The 26,206-nt window shown below is 40.3% G+C and overlaps 1 protein-coding gene and 1 long non-coding RNA gene across 48 annotated transcripts in view; one reads left to right on the top strand and one right to left on the bottom strand.

The window, feature by feature from the left end:
- Window positions 1-818: 818 nt before the first annotated feature.
- The window catches only part of wnk2 (WNK lysine deficient protein kinase 2), a 40,038-nt gene continuing 14,650 nt past the window's right edge, over window positions 819-26,206 (bottom strand). For 2 of the 47 annotated variants that reach the window (XM_087274040.1, XM_087274038.1), the window contains 28 exons: window positions 25,913-26,133; window positions 25,614-25,771; window positions 25,203-25,291; window positions 24,613-24,832; window positions 24,253-24,535; window positions 22,384-22,865; window positions 21,178-22,233; window positions 19,602-19,736; window positions 19,448-19,486; window positions 19,039-19,200; window positions 18,399-18,833; window positions 17,849-18,130; window positions 16,514-16,554; window positions 16,150-16,312; window positions 15,963-16,079; window positions 15,674-15,832; window positions 15,536-15,587; window positions 15,223-15,429; window positions 13,344-14,197; window positions 13,065-13,122; window positions 12,920-12,987; window positions 10,050-10,633; window positions 9,713-9,963; window positions 8,603-8,815; window positions 8,175-8,273; window positions 7,642-7,686; window positions 7,248-7,498; window positions 819-2,935 (listed from right to left, as the gene is read on the bottom strand). In XM_087274040.1, coding sequence (XP_087130166.1) covers window positions 2,636-2,935; window positions 7,248-7,498; window positions 7,642-7,686; window positions 8,175-8,273; window positions 8,603-8,815; window positions 9,713-9,963; window positions 10,050-10,633; window positions 12,920-12,987; window positions 13,065-13,122; window positions 13,344-14,197; window positions 15,223-15,429; window positions 15,536-15,587; window positions 15,674-15,832; window positions 15,963-16,079; window positions 16,150-16,312; window positions 16,514-16,554; window positions 17,849-18,130; window positions 18,399-18,833; window positions 19,039-19,200; window positions 19,448-19,486; window positions 19,602-19,736; window positions 21,178-22,233; window positions 22,384-22,865; window positions 24,253-24,535; window positions 24,613-24,832; window positions 25,203-25,291; window positions 25,614-25,771; window positions 25,913-26,133 — 7,024 coding nt within the window. In that variant the 3' untranslated portion in view covers window positions 819-2,635. Of the gene's footprint in view, window positions 2,936-7,112; window positions 7,167-7,247; window positions 7,499-7,641; window positions 7,687-8,174; window positions 8,274-8,602; window positions 8,816-9,712; window positions 9,964-10,049; window positions 10,634-12,919; window positions 12,988-13,064; window positions 13,123-13,343; window positions 14,198-15,222; window positions 15,430-15,535; window positions 15,588-15,673; window positions 15,833-15,962; window positions 16,080-16,149; window positions 16,313-16,513; window positions 16,555-17,848; window positions 18,131-18,398; window positions 18,834-19,038; window positions 19,201-19,447; window positions 19,487-19,601; window positions 19,737-21,177; window positions 22,234-22,383; window positions 22,866-24,252; window positions 24,536-24,612; window positions 24,833-25,202; window positions 25,292-25,613; window positions 25,772-25,912; window positions 26,134-26,206 lie in introns of all 47 variants that reach the window. The other 45 variants (XM_087274068.1, XM_087274067.1, XM_087274058.1 and 42 more) reach the window with 36 other exon arrangements.
- Window positions 6,825-8,905, top strand: LOC147834884 (uncharacterized). Its single transcript, XR_015503040.1, has 2 exons — window positions 6,825-8,293; window positions 8,487-8,905. It is a non-coding gene; the product is annotated as an uncharacterized LOC147834884 (long non-coding RNA).

Genomic DNA, 26,206 nt, shown 5'->3' with positions numbered 1-26,206 from the left:
ACTAAAGTAATAATAACAATATTGATACAGATTTTTCATAATTTAATCTGTGAATCACCCGTGACAAGTAGCTGAAATAAAAACAGTATAGGCTATGCAAAGGTATGTTTTGAATGCTGGCCTTGCTGGTTCTAATGCTGGTCTTGCTGGTTTCAGTGCTGGTCTTGCTGGTTTCAGTGCTGGTCCTGACCAGCATTGAGACCAGCAAAACCCGCATTGAGACAGGAAAGATGAGCATTGAGACCAGCACTAAAACTAGCAAGACCAGCATTGAGACCAGCAAAATCAGCATTGAGACCAGCAACACCAGCATACCAGCTTCAAAACAAACCTTACCAGCATTTACTGTTTTTTTTTTTTTTTAACAGGGTAGTGACCACTGCTACCCTGTTAAAAAAAAAACAGTAAATGCTGGTAAGGTTTGTTTACAATAATACACTTTACAATATGCTTGGTTACATTAGTTTATGTATAGTCTAACATGAACTAATAATGAACTATACAGCATTTACTAATCATAATTCAACATTTCTAATGCTTGAAAATCTACAATCATGTTCATGAACTAACAATGAAAAACATTAACCGACATTAGAAAAGATGGTTATTAACATTAACAATAAAACCTTATTGTAAAGTATTACCAAAAAAGTACTGTATGTGTGCGAAAAATATGAAAGGAACCATAGTAAATAGGGTAAATGTTATATTCTGAATTGTAATTTTAATAGTGGAATGACAGCATCAGCATCTGAGCAACTTATGAGCATTACTATATTATAGCATTTGCACAAACACAAAAATGAACCAGCCGATGCAAATGCTGATTGTATCTTTAATCTTTTGAAATAGTGGTATGGAAAAGTTATACAGTAAAGGTATGCAATATTTTCTATGATGATTCGAAACGTTACATCGATGTCACGTCGCTTATTTGTTTGTAAGTACAAGGCTGACATTTCTGAAGATGAATTTCTTCAAAAATCACTCATCCAAAAATAACTTATTTGCAAATGGAAGCAGGAAACTAGAAATGAAAGTCAAGTTAAATGGCTCAGATTCGAGATCCACCACAATTTTTGGCCTACATAGCCTTACAGAAGAGTAATCTCATTATGCAAGTTCATAGTGTATTCATATTTACCTAATAAATTAACAAATAAAATGCCTTCATAATATTTTGTGACCCAAATATCACTAGCCCGTTCTATTTTATTTCAGTATATCTGGTTCACTGCTACATAGCTAAATTACAAAAAAATATAAATATAAACTAAAATAAGATTTACAATCACCATATCATGAGTGGGAATGCTATTTAGAAACATAATAGCACCATTTACCACAAAACAAAACTGTCACATGGAGAGATTTAATGTCACGTACAGTATGTCTACCTCCAACTTTTGAATACCATCTGAAAACACTAACTGTTTCTAGAACATGTTGTATACAAGTAATGACAGCATTTCAAAACACAACTGCTAATAATATAGGATAGACATAATCTTATATGTTTCAAAGCTTTAGGCAGTGTCTATTAAAACACCCTAAATAGTCAAATCCAGTATTAGCAATAATACAGACTGCACGCAGAGATGGCATTGTGAGGCTATGCTGCAGCCAGATTTCCTTCACTGCAAAATAAGACTCAAAACAACAGCTAAACCACATCGCAGTTTTGGTTTAGGCCAATGCATTTTGTTTTCCGAGGATGTAATAATTATGAATGCACACACATTCAAAACAAAAAGACACTTATAACTGAGTTATACCAGTATTTGTAGAAGTGTTGAAGGGATCATAAACTGTAAGTGGGCAAAAATGAATGTAGTAATTAGTATCAGAAAATTATAAATAGCAGTGAACTTTACCCTTGGTATATTGGCTTATATGCAGCACAGTTCGCAGTTGCAGTTCAAGGCACTCTTGCAGGCTTGTTTACCTGAAATGTACAGTCTGTTAAAGTTCTCTCGTTTCTCATCGCAGTTGGGGGCTGTTCCTTTTCTAGCATGCGATAATGTGTGTGTTGCATTGGGAAGTTAGTGATCGCTGCTTTACACGGTGAGAAATTCACAGTCATGTCATGATCGTGATCATTGCTCTAGTGTTTTCACCCACCCGTGATGTGATACTACTCACCCCAAACCACTGATTTGCCTAAACTTCAGTCTTTCATTTACTTGTCCAGTTTATGCACATATGCAGACAGAGTTAATATTTACAGAGGTATAAACAGTGTCTATACACATCTACACAATTTTAAGGGCATGTTACATTATAGCATTTACATGTGTACAGCTCAAGGAGGTTGATTCTGCAACAGACACAAGCAAGCTGAACAGATTTCGATGAAAAATATATGTTCTGTACATACAGTATGCCTATGCAAAGTTCAGGTTAGCTACATAGGCTATATGGATATGTACAATAATACTGATTAATCAAATAATGCCTACATTGTTGGCCTAAATATTTACATGTTCTTGTGGATTTACTACATGTGCATTGGAAACGACTACATGCTAGAAACTGCAATGGACAGAATTGCCTAACTGGCTCTCTAAAGAAATTCTGAAGAAAGTATTTTTGGCGACATACTGTAGTTACAATTACAAGTACATTGATGGAAAAGCTACATGGTCCTATTTCTAGAACTAGGACCCTCGCTGGGGGAAGAAGGTGCTGTCCAGGATGGAGAGTCCGCTGCAGAGAAAGCAAAGACTTCTTGGTTAAGATTGGCAGTCATTGCTGGCCAAAGGTCCTTGTCAAAGTGCGTGGAGTTAAGCATCTTTTCATAAGGGTTACTGGACACCATAAAACTGTGCTGGAGCACTTGTGAAGTGTCAGTCACCATCACAGAGGCATGGAAATCAATCTGTGGCCATGAAAGAGGCAGCCGGGAAGCATTCAATCTTTCCATTGACCCTGGAACCTAAAAACAAAACACGAACATCAGTTTTTTTGTTGATTACCACCAACCTTTTTAAACATGTTCATAAGGGAGACATTGAGCGCTGAAGCTTGTTTTTACCATAGTTAAATAGATTGTGACTTTTTATCTCAAAAACCTTAAATTATATTGATTTTAATTGCAATTCTGGGTTTATATCTGGGGGGGGGGGGGTCGTCATAATTGTTGGACTTGATAACATATTGAGATAATAGTTAATAGATGACATATTGAGATATAATATATGCGAACACATAAATATACAATATAAAAAGTGTGGGTAACATTTTATTTTGATGGTCCATTTGAGTATTAGTAGACAGTCTTCTAAATATCTGTTGATACTGCTCCTTCAACAGACATTTAACTGACTATAAGAAACTTTGCAAGTACAAACAGTATCATGCACTTCTAAACAGGAGACTAAGCTTCATGACAAATAGGCTGCATGATGAGTTCAGCACAGAAGAAAGCCAACGACTGTGGTGTGGGATTGCTTTGGAAACAGGAACGCTGATCTATCAAAGAACCAGGTAATTTGTAAGTCAATCATATATTGCCTCTAAAAGCGGGTGGAAAGCACGAGGAACGTAGTTTCCTTCAGCATATTCAATGTGCAAACTAACAAAACATTGCTGCAGCTTAGACACAAGATTTATTTATGGAGAAAATTCAAAAGCACTATGTTTGGGTGTTCTGCTTTTGTCTGAGGTAATTAGTCTACTAAAATGTGTGTGTTCTATACAGAGAATGAAGCTGTTCGATCAGCTCTTGTTACGTAACTCACGGTGCGTTATTCTGAAAAATTTAATTGAAAGTTTGTCTGAAAAGACTTTTTTTAACTGGGTGAGCCTAGAATACACACATGTGTCACTTTTAATATGCGCACGCCTCTATTGGAATTGTGCATGTAAAAGACGCGATATGCGACCGGCCTATTTCACAGCAGCATCACAAAGAGGTCTGTAATCTATGGATGGCAAAAAATCTGGACTCGTAGAAAAGTACACGCAAATACTGATATGTGGTCAAGCAGAACATCAGAGCCTTACTTGAGTTTGACGATGTGCGTGCACACATAGACACACACAGTAGTCTATTTATTTGTTTTTCCATAGGTTTGCTCTAGAGACAATTTGTTACACCTTTTTTTTTTTTTTGCCTTATGCCTGTTTTAGAGCCTATCGTTTTTAAAGACATGTTAAGGGTCTTTGAAAAAGATCAAATTATTTTCCTTTGGAAATATGTTTCAGATTCACACTGTTTGTTAAAATCGTGATAGGTTTCTTTTGTCCATATCGCACAGCCCTAGTCTAGTCCTGGTTTAAAAAGTGTTCACACTGTAGACCAAATTCCTAAAAAAAAAGGCAATTATGGCATATCTTTTAAGACAAAAGAGCATATAACAAATAAGACATTATATGAACATATAAAATAATGCTGTAATCTTTTAATCAGCTGATAATAAATTGTCCAAATAAGTCAAAAGAGCACTAGCAGTTCTTTCGCACATACAAATGGTGCAACATGCTTCTGTCCAATTTTGGGTTTGCTGAAAAATATTTGGTCAGTGTAAGATTCATATTTCAGTCAAACTGCACCAGAGTTTGTTTGAAACCGGGTCAAGACTCATCTTTTCAGCAGTTTCTGTGAACTTATTAGGTTCCCAGAAGTTTGGACAATAATGTTCACACTTATTCAAATGAATTGTCTAACAGAGCAAGCCAGAGTTTAGGTGCTTTCACACTAGCACTTTTGGTCTGCACCTAGGTTCGTTTGACGTCAGAGTACGGTACGTTTAGCTAGTGTGAAATTGTCTTCTGAACTCGGGTGCGCATCCACAAACCATATCCGAGTCTGCCTGAAAGAGGTGTTCTGGGGGACAGTTCACGCAAACTCTGGTCCGATTCACTTCTGGTATGAATGCAATCCTACCAAATAACAGAATGAACTGCCAACACTACAACAAACTATCGTTTTTATAATGTTCATTCATGTGTATGTGTGTGTCTGTGTATCTCGTACTGTACTTTGGGGACAGGTAGGACTGAGCCAGTGCAAACACAGTGATAATGTCTGTCTGCTTGTCTCCTCTAAAAACAGCTTCACGTGATGTTCTGAACGATTGTAATATTTTTGCTGCAGATAGACGCGATTCGCTTTCTGTGCGTTTGAGTAAAAGCAGAATGACCGTGATATGCGGACGTCTTTCCATGTTGGTGCTTTGCTTTCGTGTCTGTCACCTAGCAACCGCTGTACACAAAACAGCTGTTTGATGACGCAAGCATACCAGAGTTCAGAAGAAAAAAAGACAATGTGAACACAAACCAACCGAGACGGTGGCAAAGGGGGACAATCAAACTTGGGTACAGTTCAGGCAATTGAACCAAGTGCAGTGTTTCCTCTAGGATTTTTTCCAGCTATGGCGGCAGGCCTTTTTTACTCAGATCTACTAACTACCTATGGTGTTATTTCAATGACAAATGTTGTGAGTGCAGAATTACAATTCGAGATCGCATTTATGTAATAGCCTGCAGCATGTGAATCTCTTTGCTTGCGCGCTGATTTCTTTTGCTCATGCACAAAACTTCTTGAACACCCCCTCAAATATACACTGCTCAAGCGCATGTTCTTTTGCACTCTCAAATAAACGCTGTGATTCAGTGCGTTTATGTAACAAGTATGTCTCCAACATTTATTACATTTGCTAGGAATATTTATGAAAGTCTCTAATAGACCTACAGAGCGACATTAATGTGTCCTGAAGTACAGTGAAACGGCTTTACATCGTGTTTGCTGGCTTCACGCATCAGCCAGTCAGTCAGCACGTAACCTTAAAGAGTTAAACAAACAGCACACAGCACTACTGCGGTTACAGAAAAGTTTGTTCTGTTATAATTCACTTATCTTATTACGTTTTGATGCGATTATCACCCGCTATTTAAAGGGCCATGAAACCCCCTCGTTTCAGCAGTGTGTTTTCACACCTCTACTTTGGAAAAAGTCAGAAAACTGGGCTTGTCCAGCTCTGTTTAGGGAGGAGTGTCGGAGGAAGAAAAGAGGCTTGGTGTGGGAGTGTCTATTTGGGCGCGCTGAATTTCAGAGTCAAAACACACAACCACAGCGGACAATGTGACTGTGTTTACATGGACATCTGTAGTCGAATTATTTGCCAAATTATTAAATGTTGGACTTTAACTGCAGTTTGGCTCTTTCATTCAGGGAATTCATTCATGTCCCTCCCGACAAACGTGATATTTGATTCGAGGCGCTGCTCTAAGCGTGTATTTTTCATGGAACGTTTGATACCGCACGGCGAATGAGAGAAAAAAAAAACTCAGCATTTCCCGGAAACTTAGATGCACACGGCAGGTAGTGTCAGAAATCCGCGTGTGTTATTCCGGTCACAAAATCCAACACGAGGTTATAGTTTGGTTGTAACTGTTAGTGCTAACTTGTTTACACTCGGTGCAATAGTTTGTTTGATACGAATAAAATACAACTAATGTTGTTGCGCATCGCGTACACTGTTAATCCACAAGTGACGCCAGCTGAGCTCTAACAGAGAGAAAATGAAAACAAAACTTAACTGCAGCAAACTATAAAAGCAACACTTCACTCTTGTTTTGCCAACACAACGTGGCGTCTCTGCCGTCTACACTCTGACAGTAATGAATATTAATGAAGTTGCACAATAGAGCGCGCTGATTGGTTTGAACCAAGTCTTACTCATGCATTAATGCATCACACTGAAAGACGTAATAAGACACACTCTGGCACAGACGTCCAGTCTGCACGCTGGAATACACGCTATTATGTCATGGCCGTGACGCAGCTTCAAAAATTTGTTTCAAACCGGAAGTACGAATTTGCTTGAAATAACGCAAAAACAACCAATTTACACTTTTTAGTGAAATATAGGTGTCCTAATAGTGTTTATAGTAGTGTGGGACACATGTCAACAGCTCAAAAAATGTGTGTTGGGTGTTTCGTGACCCTTTAAAAAAACACGACAATGTTTTGAATGAGAAGCTGTAATGTAGCCGTGGCAGGATCAATTTTGGCGTGTCGCCCCGCCATGGAAGAATGAATATAGCGGAAACCATGAAGTGTGAAAGCCCCCTTTATTTTAACGGAACCAAACCAAGTGTAAACATACTCTTTTTTTGGTGGGAACAAGCTTCCATCTGTGTCAATTTGATTGATAGACATTCTGAAAAAAATTGTAGTGTCATGAGAGTGAGTAACCAAAATGTATATTACGTCATTTATCGATTATTTTAAATAGTTTCACCTCTGTTGCACTCCAGATCCTGGTTCTGGTCAGTTGCTGTGGTCTTAGACTGAGGGAGCGTGAGCGTGAAGGAGCCCTCACACCTTCTGCCCAGTTATCCACCAGTCGGTGAAGCTGCTGAGTGAAAGCATCTGTTTTGTTGTTGCTGTTGTTTGTCTGTGCTTGGGCAAGGCCAACAGGCTGGTGAGGAGGAGGAGTGGATCCAGGAGGCATAGGGGATTGATTCGAGGCACCTGATGATGCTCCAGATCCTATGAAACAATCACGAATGAACTGAAATACAACATACAGCGTGTTTGATTATACTGAATATCTTATTAAACTGAAATTACACTGTGAATGCTCTAGAATTATGCGTTAACAGGGTCAGTAATTTAGAAAAGAGAATATTTACTGCTGCCACGTTCTTTACCCAGACACAGGCGCTTAAGTGTTGACCCTACACAAAAGAAAAATTATTCAGATTAGTTCTTTTTTGAAAATCACTGTGCATAATCACATAAATACATGGAATGTGTCATTTAAAAATAACAACTGCAATATAAACGTGAATTAGATGTAAGGTATTACAGGCCAAAATATTAAAATACTGAAACAGAAAATAATTAATGGTATAACAGTGGTGGTTTGGGCTTGCAAAACTTTAAAGTGAGAATAATTAAAGCAAGATTACTGTGAAGCCGTGCAGCGTGTTAAAGTATTTAGAAGCATAACAGCATCGCCATCAAAAACAACTGAATTAAATAAAAAAATTAAGGATAAACTGATGATACAAATAATAACAGAATGATCACATATGATCAAGGATCAAGCATGAATGCTGATGAGCAGAAGAAAGTGGGAGAAAGATTCAAGAGAAGAGAGCGGGAGAAAGATAGACTCCCAACATATGATATGGAGAATGGCGGAAAGGAGAGAGATACAAACAGATGGACAGAGAAACTGGCCCACTGAGGAATCTAGCGCGTGGTTTACTACTGGATTTATAGGTGACCTGCGCAGACGCCTGGGGAGAAGGAGGCCAGCCTGCAGACACAAGTACAGAGGTGAGAGAGTAAGAATCACTACGATTGAATTTACTTGAAAGCTAAATGATTATTCTAAAAACTCTTAATAAAATATATAAACTATATATATATATTAATATTTAGGGAAAATTAGACACATCCATGTCTAAAATTTAAATGTTATCATTATTAAAGTAAATTCCATGCGATATTTTTGTTTTGTTTTTTGCAGGTGAATGATCAATTGATAATGCCAGGATACAAGGTCTGGTACAATGGCAACTTTATTTTACTGCCTGAAGGATATTTCTCTCAAGGTGTATGCTGAAAATTTGGAATTTTTATCACCTTGGGCAGGCTGGCTGCGTGGCACGGGTCCTTCTCCCTGTGCACCATAGTAGATATTGTCGGAAGACAGAGATCCTTTGAGAGAGCAGGGCTGTTGGGTCTGAACTGGCTCAGAAACAGAACAAGGCAGAGTCCCGGTTCCAGAATAAGGCCTGCCATCAGACAAGTTGGATGCCCTGGCAGGAGATCCATTCAAGCTCGGGACCGCCTCAGCTGAAAAAGATATTAGCTGTTATGATGTTTTTGGGAGGGTTTCAAATTTTAAACTGTTCATTCAGAAATAAAATTCTGTTATTAATTATTCACCCTTATGTCGTTCCAAACCTCCAACCCTTCATTTGTTTGTGGAACATACATTAAGATATTTTAGGTGAAATCGCAAAGCTCCCTCATTCTCTATACAGTAAGGACTCGTTCATTGGTTGTTTATGTGTGATATACTGACAATGAGGAGAAGAGACTTGTTAAAAGATACTTAATAAAGTATTTTTTTTTAGTTTTGTGTGTGCACAGAAGTATTTTTGTAGCTTCACGATATTCTGATTGAACCGCTGAAGGCATATAGCCTGTTTTAATTATATTTTTGGTACCTTTCTGGACTTTGAGTCAGGAACCTTGCTGTCTATGGAGAAAGAGGAAGCTCTAAAATTTCTAACCCTTTCCCTAACCTATCCGCTTGTTAAGTGTGACGTCACGCGAAGCTGCTTCCGGGTCCAAGCGCTCTGTTCAACTGAATGCGGAGACTCATGAAATGGTAATAATAAACGTTTACAAAGCGATTTAAGGCTTTCGAAAATCACGATCGCAGTATATATGTCCATGCCTAATATCCGATGACCAGAAAGTGATTAATTTTTTATAAATTGTTAAAACTTTGGTATTTGTTATGCAGCAAGCCCAGAGATTGTTGTGTACACTATGATTTTATATGAAATTAACTTTAATGTGTGATAGGAATAAAACGTGATCATAAACGAATGATTTCACCACTCAAATGAGTGGCGGCTTGGACCCGGAAATGGTATTACATCCGTCACAAACATGTCACCACTTAACAAGCGGATAAACTAATCCATTAAGGTGTTTAGTAGCGGAGTCATAGTTTCTTACCAGATTTGGTTAAATCATTAGGTTTGCTGGAGTCACCAGTTTTAGAAGCAACATTTCTCAGTTGTTGTACTAGAGGGCTGAGCAGTTTGCCAGCTTTTAGTTTGTGCCTGCTGGTCCTGCGCTTGCGTCCAGCAGGGGGCACTGTGGGTGGGATGTATAGACCTGGAGGTGGTGGTTTTCCTAATCTGACATAGAGAAGCTCAATCTCTTCTCTGTGGTGGGCCTCCAATTCACTTATCTCCTTCATATGCCTGTAGAGGATGCAAACATTGTTTTTCTTTTAGTATTCATCCAAAAGACAAACCAAACAAAAAAACAGGCTCACAGATAAACTTACTTTTCTCTTAGATTTTGAAGCTCCTTTTTAATATCTGAGTCCTCCATCTCTGAGTCATTGTCACTGCTGACATAGGATCCATACACCCCTCCTTTCCGGCTTGGTGAATCAGAGCTTTGCACACTACTGCTGCGGCCAGAGCGCTTTAGAAAAGCCACTGCCCTTTTCATGAGGTCGCTTCCTCTCCTTTCAGACCTGCCATGCCGGGATGGGGTTGTAGGTGCCATTTTTGCAGGGCTGCTTTCTGCCCCAGAGTCAGATGACATAAATCGTGTGCAAACTGTGGCATCTGCTGAAGTCGAGGTCTGCGCCCTTGGCAAAGACCCCCGTTTGGTCAGTGGAGGTGGAGCGTCCAGATAAAAGTCAGGTGGAGCTGAATATCTGCTACTGTACTTTCTACGCGTGACCTCGTCTTCTGTGCTGACCACTGAGAACCTGCCAACTGTAGTAGCTGACATAGTCGGCTCTTCGTACATGGTACATTCTCCCAAAAATCCACCAGGGTGTGCTGGAGATGCCGTGCTGCTCAGGCTGCGCTGCTTTCGACCTTGACCTGTCAAGATGTCAGTGGAGCTTGGCACCATCTAATCCAGAAAAGTAAATCAAATCAAAAAAGAAGACAAAATGCTGATTTCACAAGAATTGACTTAATACATTACTATGACAAACAACCAGTGTTGGGCAAGCTACTTGAAATATGTAGTGAGCTAAGCTATAAGCTACTCTAAAATGTAGCATAACTACACTAAATGCTTCCCCCTGGGAAATGTAGCAAGCTAAGCTAAAAGCTACATGGCAAAAGTAGCTTAGCTACATCTAAGCTATTTTTGCAATTTTTATTTTTTAATCGAAGCAAATAAATCCAAGTCAATCATATTAGTAATCAAAACTGTCAATGAAACATATGAGGCATAATAATTCAGTTCAGTTATTTACTGTAAATAATATGCTGTACTAAACAAAAACACATTATAGTATATAACAGCTAAAACAAAAAAATCCAATAAAAGCAGGTGTTACACATTTAAAATACTATAGTAATTTATAGTGAAGAGAAATATTTTGACATAAGTGTTATGCATATTGTATATATTTTACAACTCTTCATTAATAAATTACACTACATAATGCAGTAATTTATAGTAGTACTTACTATAAATTACTGAAGTATTTTTTGAGCACAGCATCAGAAATTAAGTTATTGCATCTTAACATGTACTTCTCGAGGTATGGTCATGAAAAATCCTGCTTCAGAAATAATTGCTCTCCCTCAGTCATCTTTCCATCAAGGAAGTTTCTCGTGCTAGCCTAATTTGGTTTGCGACGTCACCTACCAGAGGTGGCAGTAACGCACCAAAAAGTTTGTTGTCAACCACCATAAAACAGAAAGAAGAAGAAATCATGTTTCTCGCGGCTCGCCATCATACTAGCTGCGTCCCAAATGGCACACTATACACTATGCACTCATGCACTATGTACTTATGCACTTACACACTCAACAGGATAGTATATGTATGAAGTGGTGTCCCAAATGGCACACTAATGTTTTTTTACTAAGCGGAAATTCAAACCGTTTCCCTAATGACGTTTGACGGTTGCCAAATCAGTGAAATAAACAACAGAATTATCAAATAATACCTGCCATGAGTATAGCCACATTCACCATCGGGAGGCGCTATAATCACTCTCGTTGGAGAAATTTGCTTTCACCATCCAAAATAAATAAAGTTATCCAACATGTGCGTCCGATAGCTCCGCCCCTTCCGCTATGTATGCAAACCTGCGGTCGTTGAGTGCGTGAAGTGTCCATCATTACACACTTCATTTTAGCGGCTGAATGAGTGCATCATCCGGGTAATTAAAGTGCACTTATGATTTTTAGAGTTTTCAGTGTGAACACACTACTTACACTGTTTATACTACAAAATGGCGTAGAATAGTGCATAAGTATGCGATTTGGGACGCAGCTATGGATTTACTTTCATCGGCTAGACAATAGCTGCGTCCCAAATCGCATACTTATGCACTATTCTACACCATTTTGTAGTATAAATAGTGTAAGTAGTGCGTTCACACTGAAAACTCTAAAAATAATAAGTGCACTTTAATTACCCGGATGATGCACTCATTCAGCTGCTAAAATGAAGTGTGTAATGATGGACACTTCACGCACTCAACGACCGCAGGTTTGCTCACGTAGAGGAAGGGGCGGAGCTATCAGATGCACATGTTGAATAACTTTATTTATTTTGGATGGTGAAAGCAAAATTCTCCTACGAGAGTGATTTTAGCGCCTCCCGATGGTGAATGCGGCAATACTCACGGCAGGTATTATCTGATAATTCGGTCGTTTATTTCACTGATTTGGCAACCGTCAAACGTCATCAGGGAAACGGTTTGAATTTCCGCTTAGTAAAAACACATTAGTGTGCCATTTGGGACGACACTACATACATATACTATCCTGTTGAGTGTGTAAGTGCATAAGTACATAGTGCATGAGTGCACAGTGTATAGTGTGCCATTTGGGACGCAGTTAATGGCTTCACAGCTCTGTAATTGTCTGTGCCTTCACTTATTGATCCACGATTGGTAAATGTAGCTTTGTGGACGCTACTGCGCTACTTGACTAATAAAATAGCTTCGCTACTGAAAAGCTACTTGATTTAGAAAGAAGCGACGCTACCGCAAAGCTACTGAGAAATGTAGCAAAGCTAGTAGCGTCACTACTTGTGGCGATGCTACTGCCCAACACTGCAAACAACTATGTTGTTACCACAAAGTGGCTCTCAGATTATTCAACTGAAGATTAATAAAAGGTCTTTAAACCTTTTCCAGCAGAAATCAAACCATTGCTGTGCACAGTATACCTTATATCGATTTCTAGATCCAGAACAAGATGTAGAGTGTGGCATCACATGTCTCCTTGACACAGTAACTGTAGAGAAACATGGCTTTTATACTGTTTGTAAATAGTGTTTATCAAGAAAATAAAAGGACAAAATATTGTCTAACCTCCAACTGCAGAGTCGCTGAGAGCGCTTAAACTGTCTACCCGCTCTGGGATCTGTGGCTTCAAAACAAAAAGGCAATACTTTTTGGTGATGATTCATCATCATACTCAAGTTCTGAAGTTTAAAACATTTATCAGTTCAAAATTGTTATCCAGACATGCTGTAAGCAAGGGAATAGCTGTTGGTGACAGCTGACTTACAAAAGAAGTATCATTCCTAATAAATAAAATCTTGTGATGTTCTGAAATATGCAAGACTAAAAGTTGGAGATTAAACTTACCAGCTGTTCACCTGCCCTGAATCGTCCCTCTCCTATAAGACTAGGTGTGCTGGTTCCTGACCCTCCCATGGCACTCTCAGGTCCTGGTGGAGATTGGATATACTCTGTACCAGATCCTGGAGTTTCAGCTGCACTTCCCGATGGGTACATCGGAGCGTACTCTTGGTACAATAAATTCCTCAATTTCTCATCCAGAGTCTTGATAGTGCTGTCTACAAACCCTCCTCTGCTACGCCCCTCTCCATCTGACTCACCAGGGACAAAGTGGTGCTGTGAAGGAGCAGGGCTCTGAGGCAGGGAAGGAGCCTTAGATCCACTTACAGTGGAAACAGGCTGCTGCAGCACCACAGGTTGCAGGCCACGCTCCGCTCGATTAGATGTAATGGATTGGAGTTGTTCGCGAGCAGATGTACTGTCTTGTGATGGTGGCGGCATTACGGTGGATGGCTTCTGCGTCCCGCTGCTTACTTCAAGGGACAACGGCATGACCAAGGGACAGCAGGGCACGTCCTCCACCAATGAGGCAGCACATGCAATTTCAGCCATTTGCTGAGCGGTGTGCATTGCGGAGACCGAGTCTAATCTGCCACTTTGAGTCTCTTCCACAAAAAGAGAGCTTTGAGGATCTATGCAGGGCTGGGACTGCTGTACACTGACCTGGGTAGAGCCCAAATTTTGGCCCTCCTCTGAATGTGAAGCAGGCTGTGCTGGCATCATAGCTGCTTGCGGGGCAGGAGGAGCTTGGGAAAGAGCAGCCAGAGAAAGAGGATCAGTATTTGTCAAAGAGAGGGGGCTCCAGACCCCATAGGGATCACTTCCTCCAGATGGAGGCGCTGTGGCACAGGTTTCTGAATCTGCAGAATGAAACAAAGCAGAAAATGTAGCCAACCTTTTCTTAAAAATAAAGAATATATGCTCATTTTAGTGTAGTGAAAGGAGAACAGCTGTATTAGTATATTCATGATTGTTTCTCACAATATTGCAGATACTTTTTATAATTTATATTTATCTTAAAGTTTCCTAGTTCACAACAGAAGCAGATAGGCTAAATAAATAAGCACTATGAACATACAGTGTCTTTTCTGCATGACCTCATATGTGGTCTAGATCAGGGGTTCTCAACTGGTTTGGCCATGGGACCCACATTTTTACATGGTCAATGAGCCGCAACCCACATTTTTAGGAACTATAATACAATTTTAGGAATTATAATTCATTTGTATTTATTTGTTAACATACACAAGTAGTGACAGATAAATCATAAGACATTCACTGAGACTTACAAATAAATATTTTATTGCTGTCATTTTTTTTAAAAATGGATAAATTTATAGAAATATTACAAAGTAAAAACGACAAATACTGTAAACAGTGGTTAGGGTAAGAAAATGTTCAGTTATCATGAACTTACCATGTTAATAAAACATGTTGTCTTTCTAAATTTCGTCTTAATTTAGAAGGCTTCATGCTCTCTTATGAGAGCACTTCACTACATGACACTGAGGCTTTAAGTCTTTTTTGTCGTCAATATATGTGAATACATACTTTACATATTCTGGGTCGAACTTGCGCTTCAACATATTTGTTGGTATAATTAAATGAACTTTTACATGTCAAACGGTAGGGTTGTCGCGCACTAATTTCAAAATAAAAGTCCGGTATAAGCAAAAAAAAAAGTAAAATTTTTTTTACTTTTGTTGTTTTTTTTGACTACACACTCTGCGACCCACTGAAAATGTTCCCGCGACCCACTTTTGGGTCGTGACCCACCAGTTGAGAAACACTGGTCTAGATTATTGTGTTGTGATGCATCAAGTTTGAATTGTTTAAACCAACCCCAAGGCAGTATTACTACCCATAATGGGTAACCTGACATTACCCATAGAAGCGGAAGCAGATCCTGTGCTGGGTTCTGGTGGTTGTACTGATGCACTCTCTACAGGCTGAGCAGTGGCTGTTCCTTCAGTTATTGTTGTTGTAGATGGAGATTGTGTAGATGGACCTCCATCTGAGCATCCATCCTGACTTGCTGCAGGAGCTTCTTCTACAGGGCAGATGATGAACCACCTCTTGCCTGTGTGCAGAACTAAACAGAGGACTTGAACAGATACAGTACTAAAGGCTTGCATACTGATACAATAAATCAGCGAGCATTTGGTGTGCATGTATTTTAAATTAGGAAGAAGGTTTACCATTTTGCTGATAAACTGCCTGGGGAATCCCAGGTTGCTGTCCATTTATTGTCTGGAGAGTAACAGTAAGAGACCGAATTTAGTTGGTTAAATTCCAAATTTAAGATGTCTGAACCTTTAACAGGCTCCCTTAATTACCTCTCTTCCTTTATCTCCAGGTGTCTGTCCTTTCCCAAGTTCTGATGTCTTCTCTCCATCCATGTCCTCACTTAAAATATCCTCTGCCTTGTCAACAATGTCTTTTAGTTGATCTATGAAAATCTCCTTTTCTATTGGTAGAATGAAACCATTTTCCACCTAATACACAAATAGGAGAAACTAAATCTGATGGTGGACTCCAAACGTACATCAAGTTAAATTAAAAACTTTAAGCACCACAGTAATATTTCTTAATACTCTACAAACCTGGGTGGAACATTAACCTCACCATATAAGTGGCTATTTCTTCAGGCGCATCTCCATCTAGGTCGAACTTGAAAGTCACCATTTTATGATTGTGTGTCTCCAACTGGCATTCCACCATCTTGTCACCCGTATTACTAACCTGAAAATATAAGGACATTTAGGAAATAACCGCAAAATTTGTATTTAAATAGAAGATGTTTAATACTTACATTTAACATGCTTAGTTTTGGCTTGTTAATTTTTTCTTGGCGTGAACGTGTGCGAGCAGATTTGCGGTGATGCTTTCTGGGTTTGCCATCACCTTTTCCTCCACCGGTGGATCCTTCATAGCTGTCACTCATTTCTTTACTAGATCCTGCATCTTGATTTAGGCTAAAAAGTCAAAATAATTTGAAATCTGCTACTGTTGTAATGCATTGAGTGCTGTCTGTCAAATAATTCACATGAATAAAAAGAAACATAGCATGATGGTAGGCTAAACATTTACATAAAACTACATTTAAAACTTTAAGCACCACAATAATGTTTCTTTGATGTCTGCAAGCTTTTTAGAGCAAACCAGCGTCTACCTACCTGTCGCACACAAAAGCATGGAGAGGAATAGATGCAGGTGCCTGTAAGGAAAATATAATACTTAAATAATTGATCTATAACTGTCTTAGTTTTATGAACACTTTATAGTAGTGATGGGAAGTTTGGATCATTTTACTGACTCGGATCTTTGAGTCTCGTTCATCAAGATGAACGAATCTTTTTTCGAGTCATTTCGTTCGTTTGGTTCAATTTGCCAAAATATTATTAAAATGTTACGAATTGCTTCCAAACACATCTACAACTAGCCCAAAAGGTTGATTACACGACAAATAAGTCATAAGTAGAATATAACAAGGAGAAAATAATAATTGAATGTTTACCTGCTCTTTTGTGTATGAAGGCATTTTTTTCTCTTTGCTCAGCTCACCTCTTCATGTCTTCAAATGTCAGGGGTTCATTCACGTTACACTGACAGTCACATATAATCTTAATCAATGCACAGTCTTGATCAATGATCAATTGATCAATGCACAAACTTTTTACGGCTCTAAACGCGTATGATTGGCCCGTGAGGAACGAGTGACTCAGACCCGATCGAGGACTCGAGAGGTGAACGGATCAATTCTTTTTCCGGCTCTAAACGCGTATGATTGGCTCGTGATGAACGAGTGACTCAGACCCAATAGATGACTCGAGAGATGAATGGATCAATTCTTTTTCCGGCTCTAAATGCGTATGATTGGCCCGTGAGGAATGAGTGACTCAGACCCGATAGAGGACTCGAGAGATGAACGTTTTAATACTTTTTCCGGCTCTAAACGCATATGATTGGCTCGTGAGGAACGAGTGACTCAGACCCGATAGAGGACTCGAGAGATGAGCGGATCAATTCTTTTTCCGGCTCTAAACGCATATGATTGGCCCGTGAGGAACGAGTGACTCAGACCCGATAGAGGACTCGAGAGATGATCGGATCAATTCTTTTTCCCGCTATAAACGCATATGATTGGCCCGTGAGGAACGAGTGACTCAGACCCGATAGAGGACTCGAGAGATGAACGTTTCAATACTTTTTCCGGCTCTAAACGCATATGATTGGCCCGTGAGGAACGAGTGACTCAGACCCGATCAAGGACTCGAGAGGTGAGCGGATCAATTCTTATTCCGGCTCTAAACGCGTATAATTGGCTTCTGCCAATGTGATGAAGACTTGAAATTAACGATACTACCTGCACAAATGTGTGCATGCGCGGATGAACGAATCACTCCTTGAGAGGACTCGTAGTTCCCGAGTCATATTGAAGATTCGTTCAAAAAGAACGAATCGTTCATGAACGACCCATCACTACTTTATAGTCCGATAAAGAATGTTACCTCAGTGCTGTGTTGAAATGGGCAGGGCTCTGGTGCTGGGAGTTTGGGCATTGCAGAAGTTTCTGCCCTTTGCTGAGTTGCACTAGCTGTGCCAGTACTCTCAGGAACAGCATATGCTCTCTGAATGCCAGTAGACTGCAGAGGATGCTCCACTGTCTCAGAAAAGGCTTGGACATTGGTAAACTTTGTATCTGACTTACTGTCCTGTGGAGGAGACTGAATCTGTGACATAACAGTGTGAGATGGAGCCAGGATCTGCAATTCCTCATGGTGAGAGTATTCCTGTGAAAAAAACGGTGTGTTTCATTATGCAAGAAGAGCCTTAACCTCAATTGTAAGGGTCTCATAATAATATTAATTATCCTGCATCATTGATTGCTGTGACAATTAACTAAAGCACCAATCTTGATTAATGTATTGCCATTATGCTGTCCCTTTCCAAATAACTACTGTGCTTTAACACCTGTGTGATCATAGAAATATTCTGACACACATTCACCATACATTAATCAATCCTTGCACAAAGCAGGAAAGAAAGCACAGAATTTACCTCTTTAAAAGGTTCAGGAATAGACGGGTCTTGCTGAGGGAGAGATGCTGGATTTGGAAGGGGAAGGGAGGGCTGTGTTGGTTGGGGTTGAGGTTGGTATAGGGCACCTTCTGGTGTTGGAATTGGGGAGAACATCTGTTGCAGATGTTGCTCTGGTGGAGGCATGGGTGGGGAGAGGGCCATAGCCAGGAGAGGTATAGGGGTGGGAACATTGAGAGGGGTGGATACAGGTGTGCCTGATCCTAGTATGCAAGGTACATTCTGCATGGGTATTATGGGAAGGGGAGCGCTGATGGGGCTTGGTGAGTAGTAGGGGGATGATGCAGGAGGAGCATTTGTGGGATAAGGAGAAGAGTAAGAGACTGAGGAGAAAGATATAGGTTCTGTCCCTGTAGATGTGCCCCCTTCTGGTAAAAGAGGATATGTCGAAGGAAACTGAAGAATAAAGAGCAAAAATCATAAAAACATAAACAGCCAGAGGTAAGCTAGGAATCAGTACATATTTACAGGTACAATTTGGAAAATCCATCAACTGTTTCATCTATGGTTGAACAGATTTCACTCTGGCTACAGAATAAACTTCAGAAATCCGAAAAATTGGTAGTGCAAATATGCCAATTTCCCATTTTCACAAACTCACCTTTGTGGAAATTTGTAGAGGCTGGAGAAGTGGTGTCTGAATATTAAGTTGTGGTTGTGGAGGTAGGGTACTGAGCATTGAAGATGCTGACTGTAATAGATGCTGTGGAATAGACTGACCATCTGTGGATGCCTGCATTAGTGGCTGGAGAGTTGATAAAGTCTGGGATGGACAAACAGATAAAGGAAAAAAAAAACAATTATTAATTTCATAAACACATATTCAACTGTTCCCAGACACTTTGGTAGTTATATATTTACCTCCAACTAGGTTGGTGGTTGGTTAAACTGAATTTGTGTATTATTCAGTGAACATTTTATAAATTAATACGATTATGGCTTGACTAAAACCAAATTTGTCCAGAATTTTTTCAGATTTAAAAAAAACTGAGGATGTTTATACAGTCTACCTGAGGCAGGAAAGCTTCAGGATGGAAATAGAGATGAAACTGAGAGAAATACAAACACAAGGAAGAACTAAATTACACTATAAACTATCTCTTTGCTAGCCACAGGCATGCATCTCTCCTCATTTATTAGGCGGCAAATCTACAGCAGACTTACCTCCTGGGCTAGTGGTACAGTTGTCTGGTTTTGCTGTGCTACAAGGGCAGAAGCAGGAATGCTTTGTGGACGGGCATGCGGTACAGGAGTAGCTGGAGCAGAGACAGTCTTAGATGGAACAGTTTGTGCAGAAGGCTGAAAAAGACATGCACAAACACAAATGTTAATGCAGGAACCGTTGCAATTAACCACTTCTCAACCAATAACGGTTCTTTAGGATATTTGTAGCACAGGGTTTGATGTGACAGGTAAATTATCAGCTACTGACAGGGAAGAAAAGGAGAAAATGTATGATATCAAACATCAGAGCAGTGATTTGCTCTACACACAGGGGATGTTGCTCTAAAATGGACCACATAAAGGGTGACAAGGATAATTTGCAGTGTTGCAGTAGCAGTCATTTATTGTTCAGTCAGCTTGCTGTGCCATCCTCTAGCAGTCTTTCAAGAGACTGTGTCCTTCAAAAGGACTTAATAATCCACTGAAAACAGCCCTATTTCTTATTCTTTTGCAAATAGCAGTGGTTAGAGAAATTCGTTCAGTTTAGGGTGCTTTCACATCTGTAGTTCGCTTCATTTGGACCGGACCAAGGGTAATAAATGATACATTGTTGCATTTTCTGCCATCTTTGGGTCGTTTTCACGCCACCCTGCTAGCTTTGGTCTGAACCAGTTGAAACGAACCAAAATGCAGTCATCTGACAAAATCCACATCTCTCATTGGCCAGATGTTGTTGAGCATATTTCCTAAACTACTTATTGATTGGTCAGAATTTACGTGCGGGAAAATGCCAGTGAACTCCTGCAGGTAAACAAAACCTTTTACTCCGGAGGGACGACTGCGCTGGCTGATTGTATCCCTGCTTTAGACAAACTATACATTACGAAAATTAAGCGCGGCCGCGGCTGGAAAACAGTGTTTATGCATCGCTCATCACTTCTCGAGGAGACATGAATTAATTTAGCTAAACTGCGACATGGTCATCTTGCGGAAATATTACCAACGATCCATCAGGTAATGTTTTCCCCTCTCTGTTGGTAAAGCACTGTCAACAAATATTTTTACTCCATATCCCATAATGCACAGCGCATCGGCCTACGGCAGCTGAATTAGTCTAAAACGCGCAGTACTTTTTGCGGTTGGACCTGTTTTAGTACGAATCATATTCTCACCACAAACGAACCGATCCAGGGTTTGTTTGAAAGCGTAACGAGACCACCTCTTCAAGCAGGTCTTGGTACGCTTATTTAATCCGCTTTTAGTGCACACTCGAGTACGATTGCTGCATTCTCACCTGCCCAAACAAACCGTACCAAAAGGGGAAACGAACTCTGGTGCGATTCAATCGAACAAAATAAGGCAGGTGTGAAAGCACCCTTAGTTCAGAAACTACAAAGTACAAATGTACTCTTAAATTCTACATAGACTTAGAACTAGGAAGGATTTACATTTAAATCTAATGCAACAAATTCAGGAAGCTGCATTTCTCCAAGCAAAGTATGGGTGAGCCAAAAGCGATATTTTGTTCTACGTTTTCTTGCTAGGATCTTAGCTTGCACGTTTTGTTTTCACCTACCACAAGAACTGGTCCAACCTCACTGTCCTGCACAGAAAAAGTTTCCTGATGTGATAGAGGTACACACAAAGAGCTTTTGGCTTGGAACTGAAGTCCAAGAAACCTGTTAATAGAAGAATCGCCGTGGCCATCTCCAGGCTGTGCCCTGTCAGCTAGCACAGGGGAGCTAGTACGACGATTGATGATATGATGGAGACAGCGATCAAGGTGAGACAAATCTGAGCTGTCTCCCAAACTAGGAGAATGTGGCCCAATCAAGGAGACAGGGGACACTGGAGAGGATGGCCAGAGGGGGGAGACTAAATCAACTGGAGAAGATATAGATGTATGTCTGGAAGAAGTGTGGACTGGAGAGGGTATTGTTATATAGACAGGGGAGAAGGCAGTGGTATGATTTAATCCTGTGACAGGAACCTGAGCAGGAGGATGGCCTTCGTGTCCAGGAGAGGGTGGGGTGACTTCAACTGGTATTGAAGTTGATATGTTCTTAGGAACAGAAACGTGCTTTGGAGGGATATGTGGAGACTGTTGAGTCATATAAATTGAATATAGATGAGCCGGATCAGGTGACAAAGGTGGTTTAACTGGGAATACAGTGGACATATTTTGGTGGATATGGGAGAAAGAAGCATGGCCAAGAGACCCTCGACCCCCTGACCTTACACCCAGCAACATTGCCCTACAAGCCTGGCAGTAATGTGGGGGGATATCAGAATTCCTTCGACCGAATGACATTGACTGAGAATGAATTTTTACTTGTTCTGATCTATGTCCTAAGTCTCCAATGTCTTTAGAAATATCTGTTTCCTGATCATCATTTGTGAATGATGAAGACCCTGCAAAGGCACTTGTAGACTGCGACTGATTTATTTTATATCTAGAACTTGCTCCAGGTTTGGGACAGCTATATGCCTGATAATGAAGGCGTTCTAAAAAATCTTGTAGGTCGGCCCTTCTCTGTAATGTGTCGAGGAATGATGTGCTGCTGCGCCTGGTCCCCGCCAAGTTATTAGAGAATATTCCTTGGGAGTCACCAGGAATACTGCCATGTCGCTGCTTGTTCAGTCACAATGTGAGAAAAAGAAACATTTTAAAAATTCAGACAGCCAAAACATAAAAAACTAAAAGGCTAAGAGGAGAAAAGAATGGTCTTTGGTGGTCTTTTCTACTACAGTTTTAACTGCAATGATTTAGGAATAAACTTACAGGTGACTGCTGGTAGGCGCTCTGATGCAGATGTACTGAGGATTGCTGAAAAGCCCCTTGATGTAGCTGATGAGTTGCCTGCTGATATTGCTGGTGCAGTTGAACGGTGGGTTGTTGCTGGGGTGCTTGAGACATCAATCCATGTGCTTGTGCAGCCTGGTGCAGTGGGGCACTAGGTTGTTGTTGTTGGGTTCCCTGGGGTTGCCGAGGACTAGGTTGTTGCTGGGCTCCATGGAACAAATGGTCTATTGTTTGCTGAGTGACACCTTGGTGCATTTGTAGAACAGGTTGTTGTTGAGTCCCCAGAGGCAGATGTGCAGTAGATGTCAGCAGGCCAGCCTGTGGAAACTGAGTCAGAAGCTGTGCTGGAGGGCTTAAGACCCTTTGGGCAGTGGAAATGGACTCCGAAAGGGACTGCTGAGAGGTGCTGTCTTGGTTGCCCGAAGCTCCTGTTACCATTGTTGAGCCTGCACTGCTGTCTGCTGCATTATTTAGGACAAACAACACAAAGTGCAGACTCAGGTTATTAAACCAAAGGAATTATTGCATGATTTAATTGTGTAAATATTGCAAAAGAATGGTTAAACAAGTAGCAAATAATATATTTAAGTGCAACGTCGGCTTGCTTCAGTTTTGTTCGGATCATTTTGCATTTCCACTGCAGATTAGTACAGCTTAAAGTGGATGGGCCTCACCTATGGTGGTATTAAAAAGTACCAGGTACTGGGTACAAAACAGAGTAGAAAAAAGCTCCTAAAGTGAGCCGTACTGAACCGCATCATACCATGCAGTTGAAAAAGCACCTTTAGATTAAGGGTGTCACGATCCTCCAAATCCTCGATTCGATTACATTTTCGATTCTAAAGGCAGGATTCGATTTTCGATTATGAATAATTAATTAATGACCAATTAATTATTTGTAACCTGACTTGCATGGTCTTTGTTTTACCCATAAACAAATCATACAGTAAATGAATAAAGGCAAGATACACACATAATTACCACCTGTCAATCACTTTTTCTGCGGGACTCGTGAATAGGCAGTGATCTGTGTCGTTATAATGGCGTCTGTAAAAAAGACGCACAACCAACAGGAACCAGCCAACAGTATCTGGGGTGTTCGCTAAAATGACTAAGTACAAGTGAGTGAAAGATTGAAGCAGTCCTCTGACTGCCTGGACCTGCTGTCTCGAGCGCATGGCTGTGTGTGCGTCTGTGTGGTCACGTGATGTGCATTTTCAGAGGTAGAGAGGAAGGAAGGCTGCTCAGAAATGCTACACGCCACTGTGGATGTCAAATCGTTGTCGTTCTAAAATGCCATTTAATAACAAAGACAGTGTAAACAGGGCCTGAGTGTGTACTTTTCGCGAGCGGATTTGTAACGAGGGCGGGCGGAGGATCGCGATGCCGGTGTTGTCTATCGGACGAACCGTACGTAATACGTACATAGCAGAGCTTGCAAAAATAACGAACGTTGTCAACATAACTCACTGGAAATCCAAAATGCTTACACACAGGCGACTTCATTGAAAGAGGAGAGGGTTTAAGTTCTGTCGACGGGTCTCCTGCTTCTGCAGTTTAACAAGCACTTCAACAAGCCTGTTTTTTTTCCCGCTTGGCAAGCCAAGCTGACGTGACATGGGGGCGTGGCAGCATCGACGATTCTATTTTTTGATTCGATAATCGGAATTGAGCATAAATTTCGATCGATTTCGATTAAAAATCGAAATCGTGACACCCCTAGTTTAGATACATTTACATGACTACTTCAGTACAAATCATTTTGTACTAATCTTGTCAACATTCATGTGGATATCTTTTGTTGACCAGCTGAGTCTAGTTTTCACACAACACCTAATTGTCTCTCACGTGTAGCTGTAGTCTCACTGGTTGGGACACTGCAGACCATGCTGACTGCTTCAGTCTGTACCTCCTCTGTTTCGGATGGAAGACTGGGTGTACCACCGACTGGTGGCCCCGTGGAGGGCACCTGAAGGAGATGCTGTGTCTCAGTCTTAGTGCTGCACTCTTCGGTTTTTCCATTACATCCTGAGACAATCCGTTGTCGTCTCCACTTTATTAGAGACACCCGGTCACGGATAGACTTACTCACAATCTTCACATCAATCTCTAAAAAGAAGCCAGAGTCCACCTGCAAGAAGAAATCATGTAACTTTTTCATTCAGAACACGTATCAAAAACTATAAGCATATATTTGTTTTTGTTCACCATTTCCTGGGCGATTGACTCCGGGACTTCTGTCTCCAGGTCAAAGCTGAACTCAATAGCACCACTGTCTTTATATTTCCCCTTGAGTTTCTTCTGGTCTTCAACCCAAAGCCTCAGAGCGATGGAAGACTTTTTGCCATCATCCTCTTCAGCCAGCTCTACTCTCACCCCAGTGTCTTCAGCAAAAAATGCATGGTTTAGTAAGTCCTTTATGGAGTACCTTTGGAGGAAAAAATGAAATTTTGTTTGTGAAGAGCTGATAAATCTGGTGGTGCCACATGTAATGCACCTAAATTACAAAACAAGGACTATCAACAATGCTTTGGTATTATAGCAAATTATATGAACTATGTCACTGATTGACAATGCATGCATGAAATAGACAACTCTAGAATCACATATCAATGCCAACATAAGTCATTAGCAGTGCTTTATTACTTAAAATACAAATTACTGTAAATATATCATGAAGTCACAGCATTACAAGAAACAATTGTCTGGTCATATGTTAAGTGGCACATCAGACAAGGGCAGGGGCCTTCTGACCTTTATGGGTATGTGACAGGGGACTATTCAGCTGATGGACTCACCTTTCCTCCCAGCGATGGCAAATACACTCTCCAATGATTTCTTTTATTTCAGGCACAGCCACCTTACAGAAACTGGCTGGCTTCACACCCTATGAAATGAATAAATATGGAACACACAAATATTACCACCAAAACTGTGATTTCTTTAAAGGCAATCATTTGTTTGTACCTGATTGCAATTATAAAAGTTGACATAATAAAACAACCAATGAGTAGATTTGTTATCTAGGTCACTGATAAAAGGAGAAAGAAATTGCATGATACATGCACCACTAAACTAGATGGAACAATTTATGTACAAAAAACATGTATAAACACGTTTCATGATTAGGACGCTTCTATGTTAGACCTGATACTGCATTTTCACTTAAAGTTTCATTCTTAAAATATAAACGCCGAGTCAGTGCTTACGCTAGTGACTTTGCGATATATTTGTGCTGCATTTTGGCACTCTGAGTATGGATATTCAGATGTGGCCATTTCTAGCATGCACATCCCAAATGCATATACATCTACAGCTTCATCGTAGTGCTCCTCGTACATCTCAGGGGCCATAAATTCTGGTGTGCCTAAAAGAGGAAGCAAACATAAAAAGAGAGAATCAATTACTACATATATAATGTAGCCTTTGTATTTCTGGAGTCTAAACATTTCAAATATTATATTTAATATAGCCTAATATCATAAACCTATCACCCTCCTGACGTTACCTATTACACTTTTGGCAAAGGAAGCTCTCTTTAGTGTGGCCAGGCCAAGATCTCCAATCTTGACTGAGCCTGTAGGACCAGTGATGAAGATATTGTCACATTTCAGGTCCCGGTGGATAATAGGAGGAGTCCTCGTATGGAGGAAGTGAAGACCTTTTAAGATCTGTCTGCACCAACTTCTTAAAACTTTAGGTTTCATCACCTTAAATCGCTTTAGATACCTGAATAGTAACACAAACAAATGGGAGACCAATGTGTCTTCATTACATTCTGCATTCATTTAGAAGCATGTAT

The sequence above is a fragment of the Danio rerio genome, chromosome 11 (genome assembly GCF_052040795.2).
Source record: "Danio rerio strain M-AB ecotype USA chromosome 11, GRCz13ab, whole genome shotgun sequence".
In the NCBI taxonomy this organism is placed as follows: Eukaryota; Metazoa; Chordata; class Actinopteri; order Cypriniformes; family Danionidae; genus Danio; species Danio rerio.
This window is presented reverse-complemented; position numbering and strand designations above follow the sequence as displayed.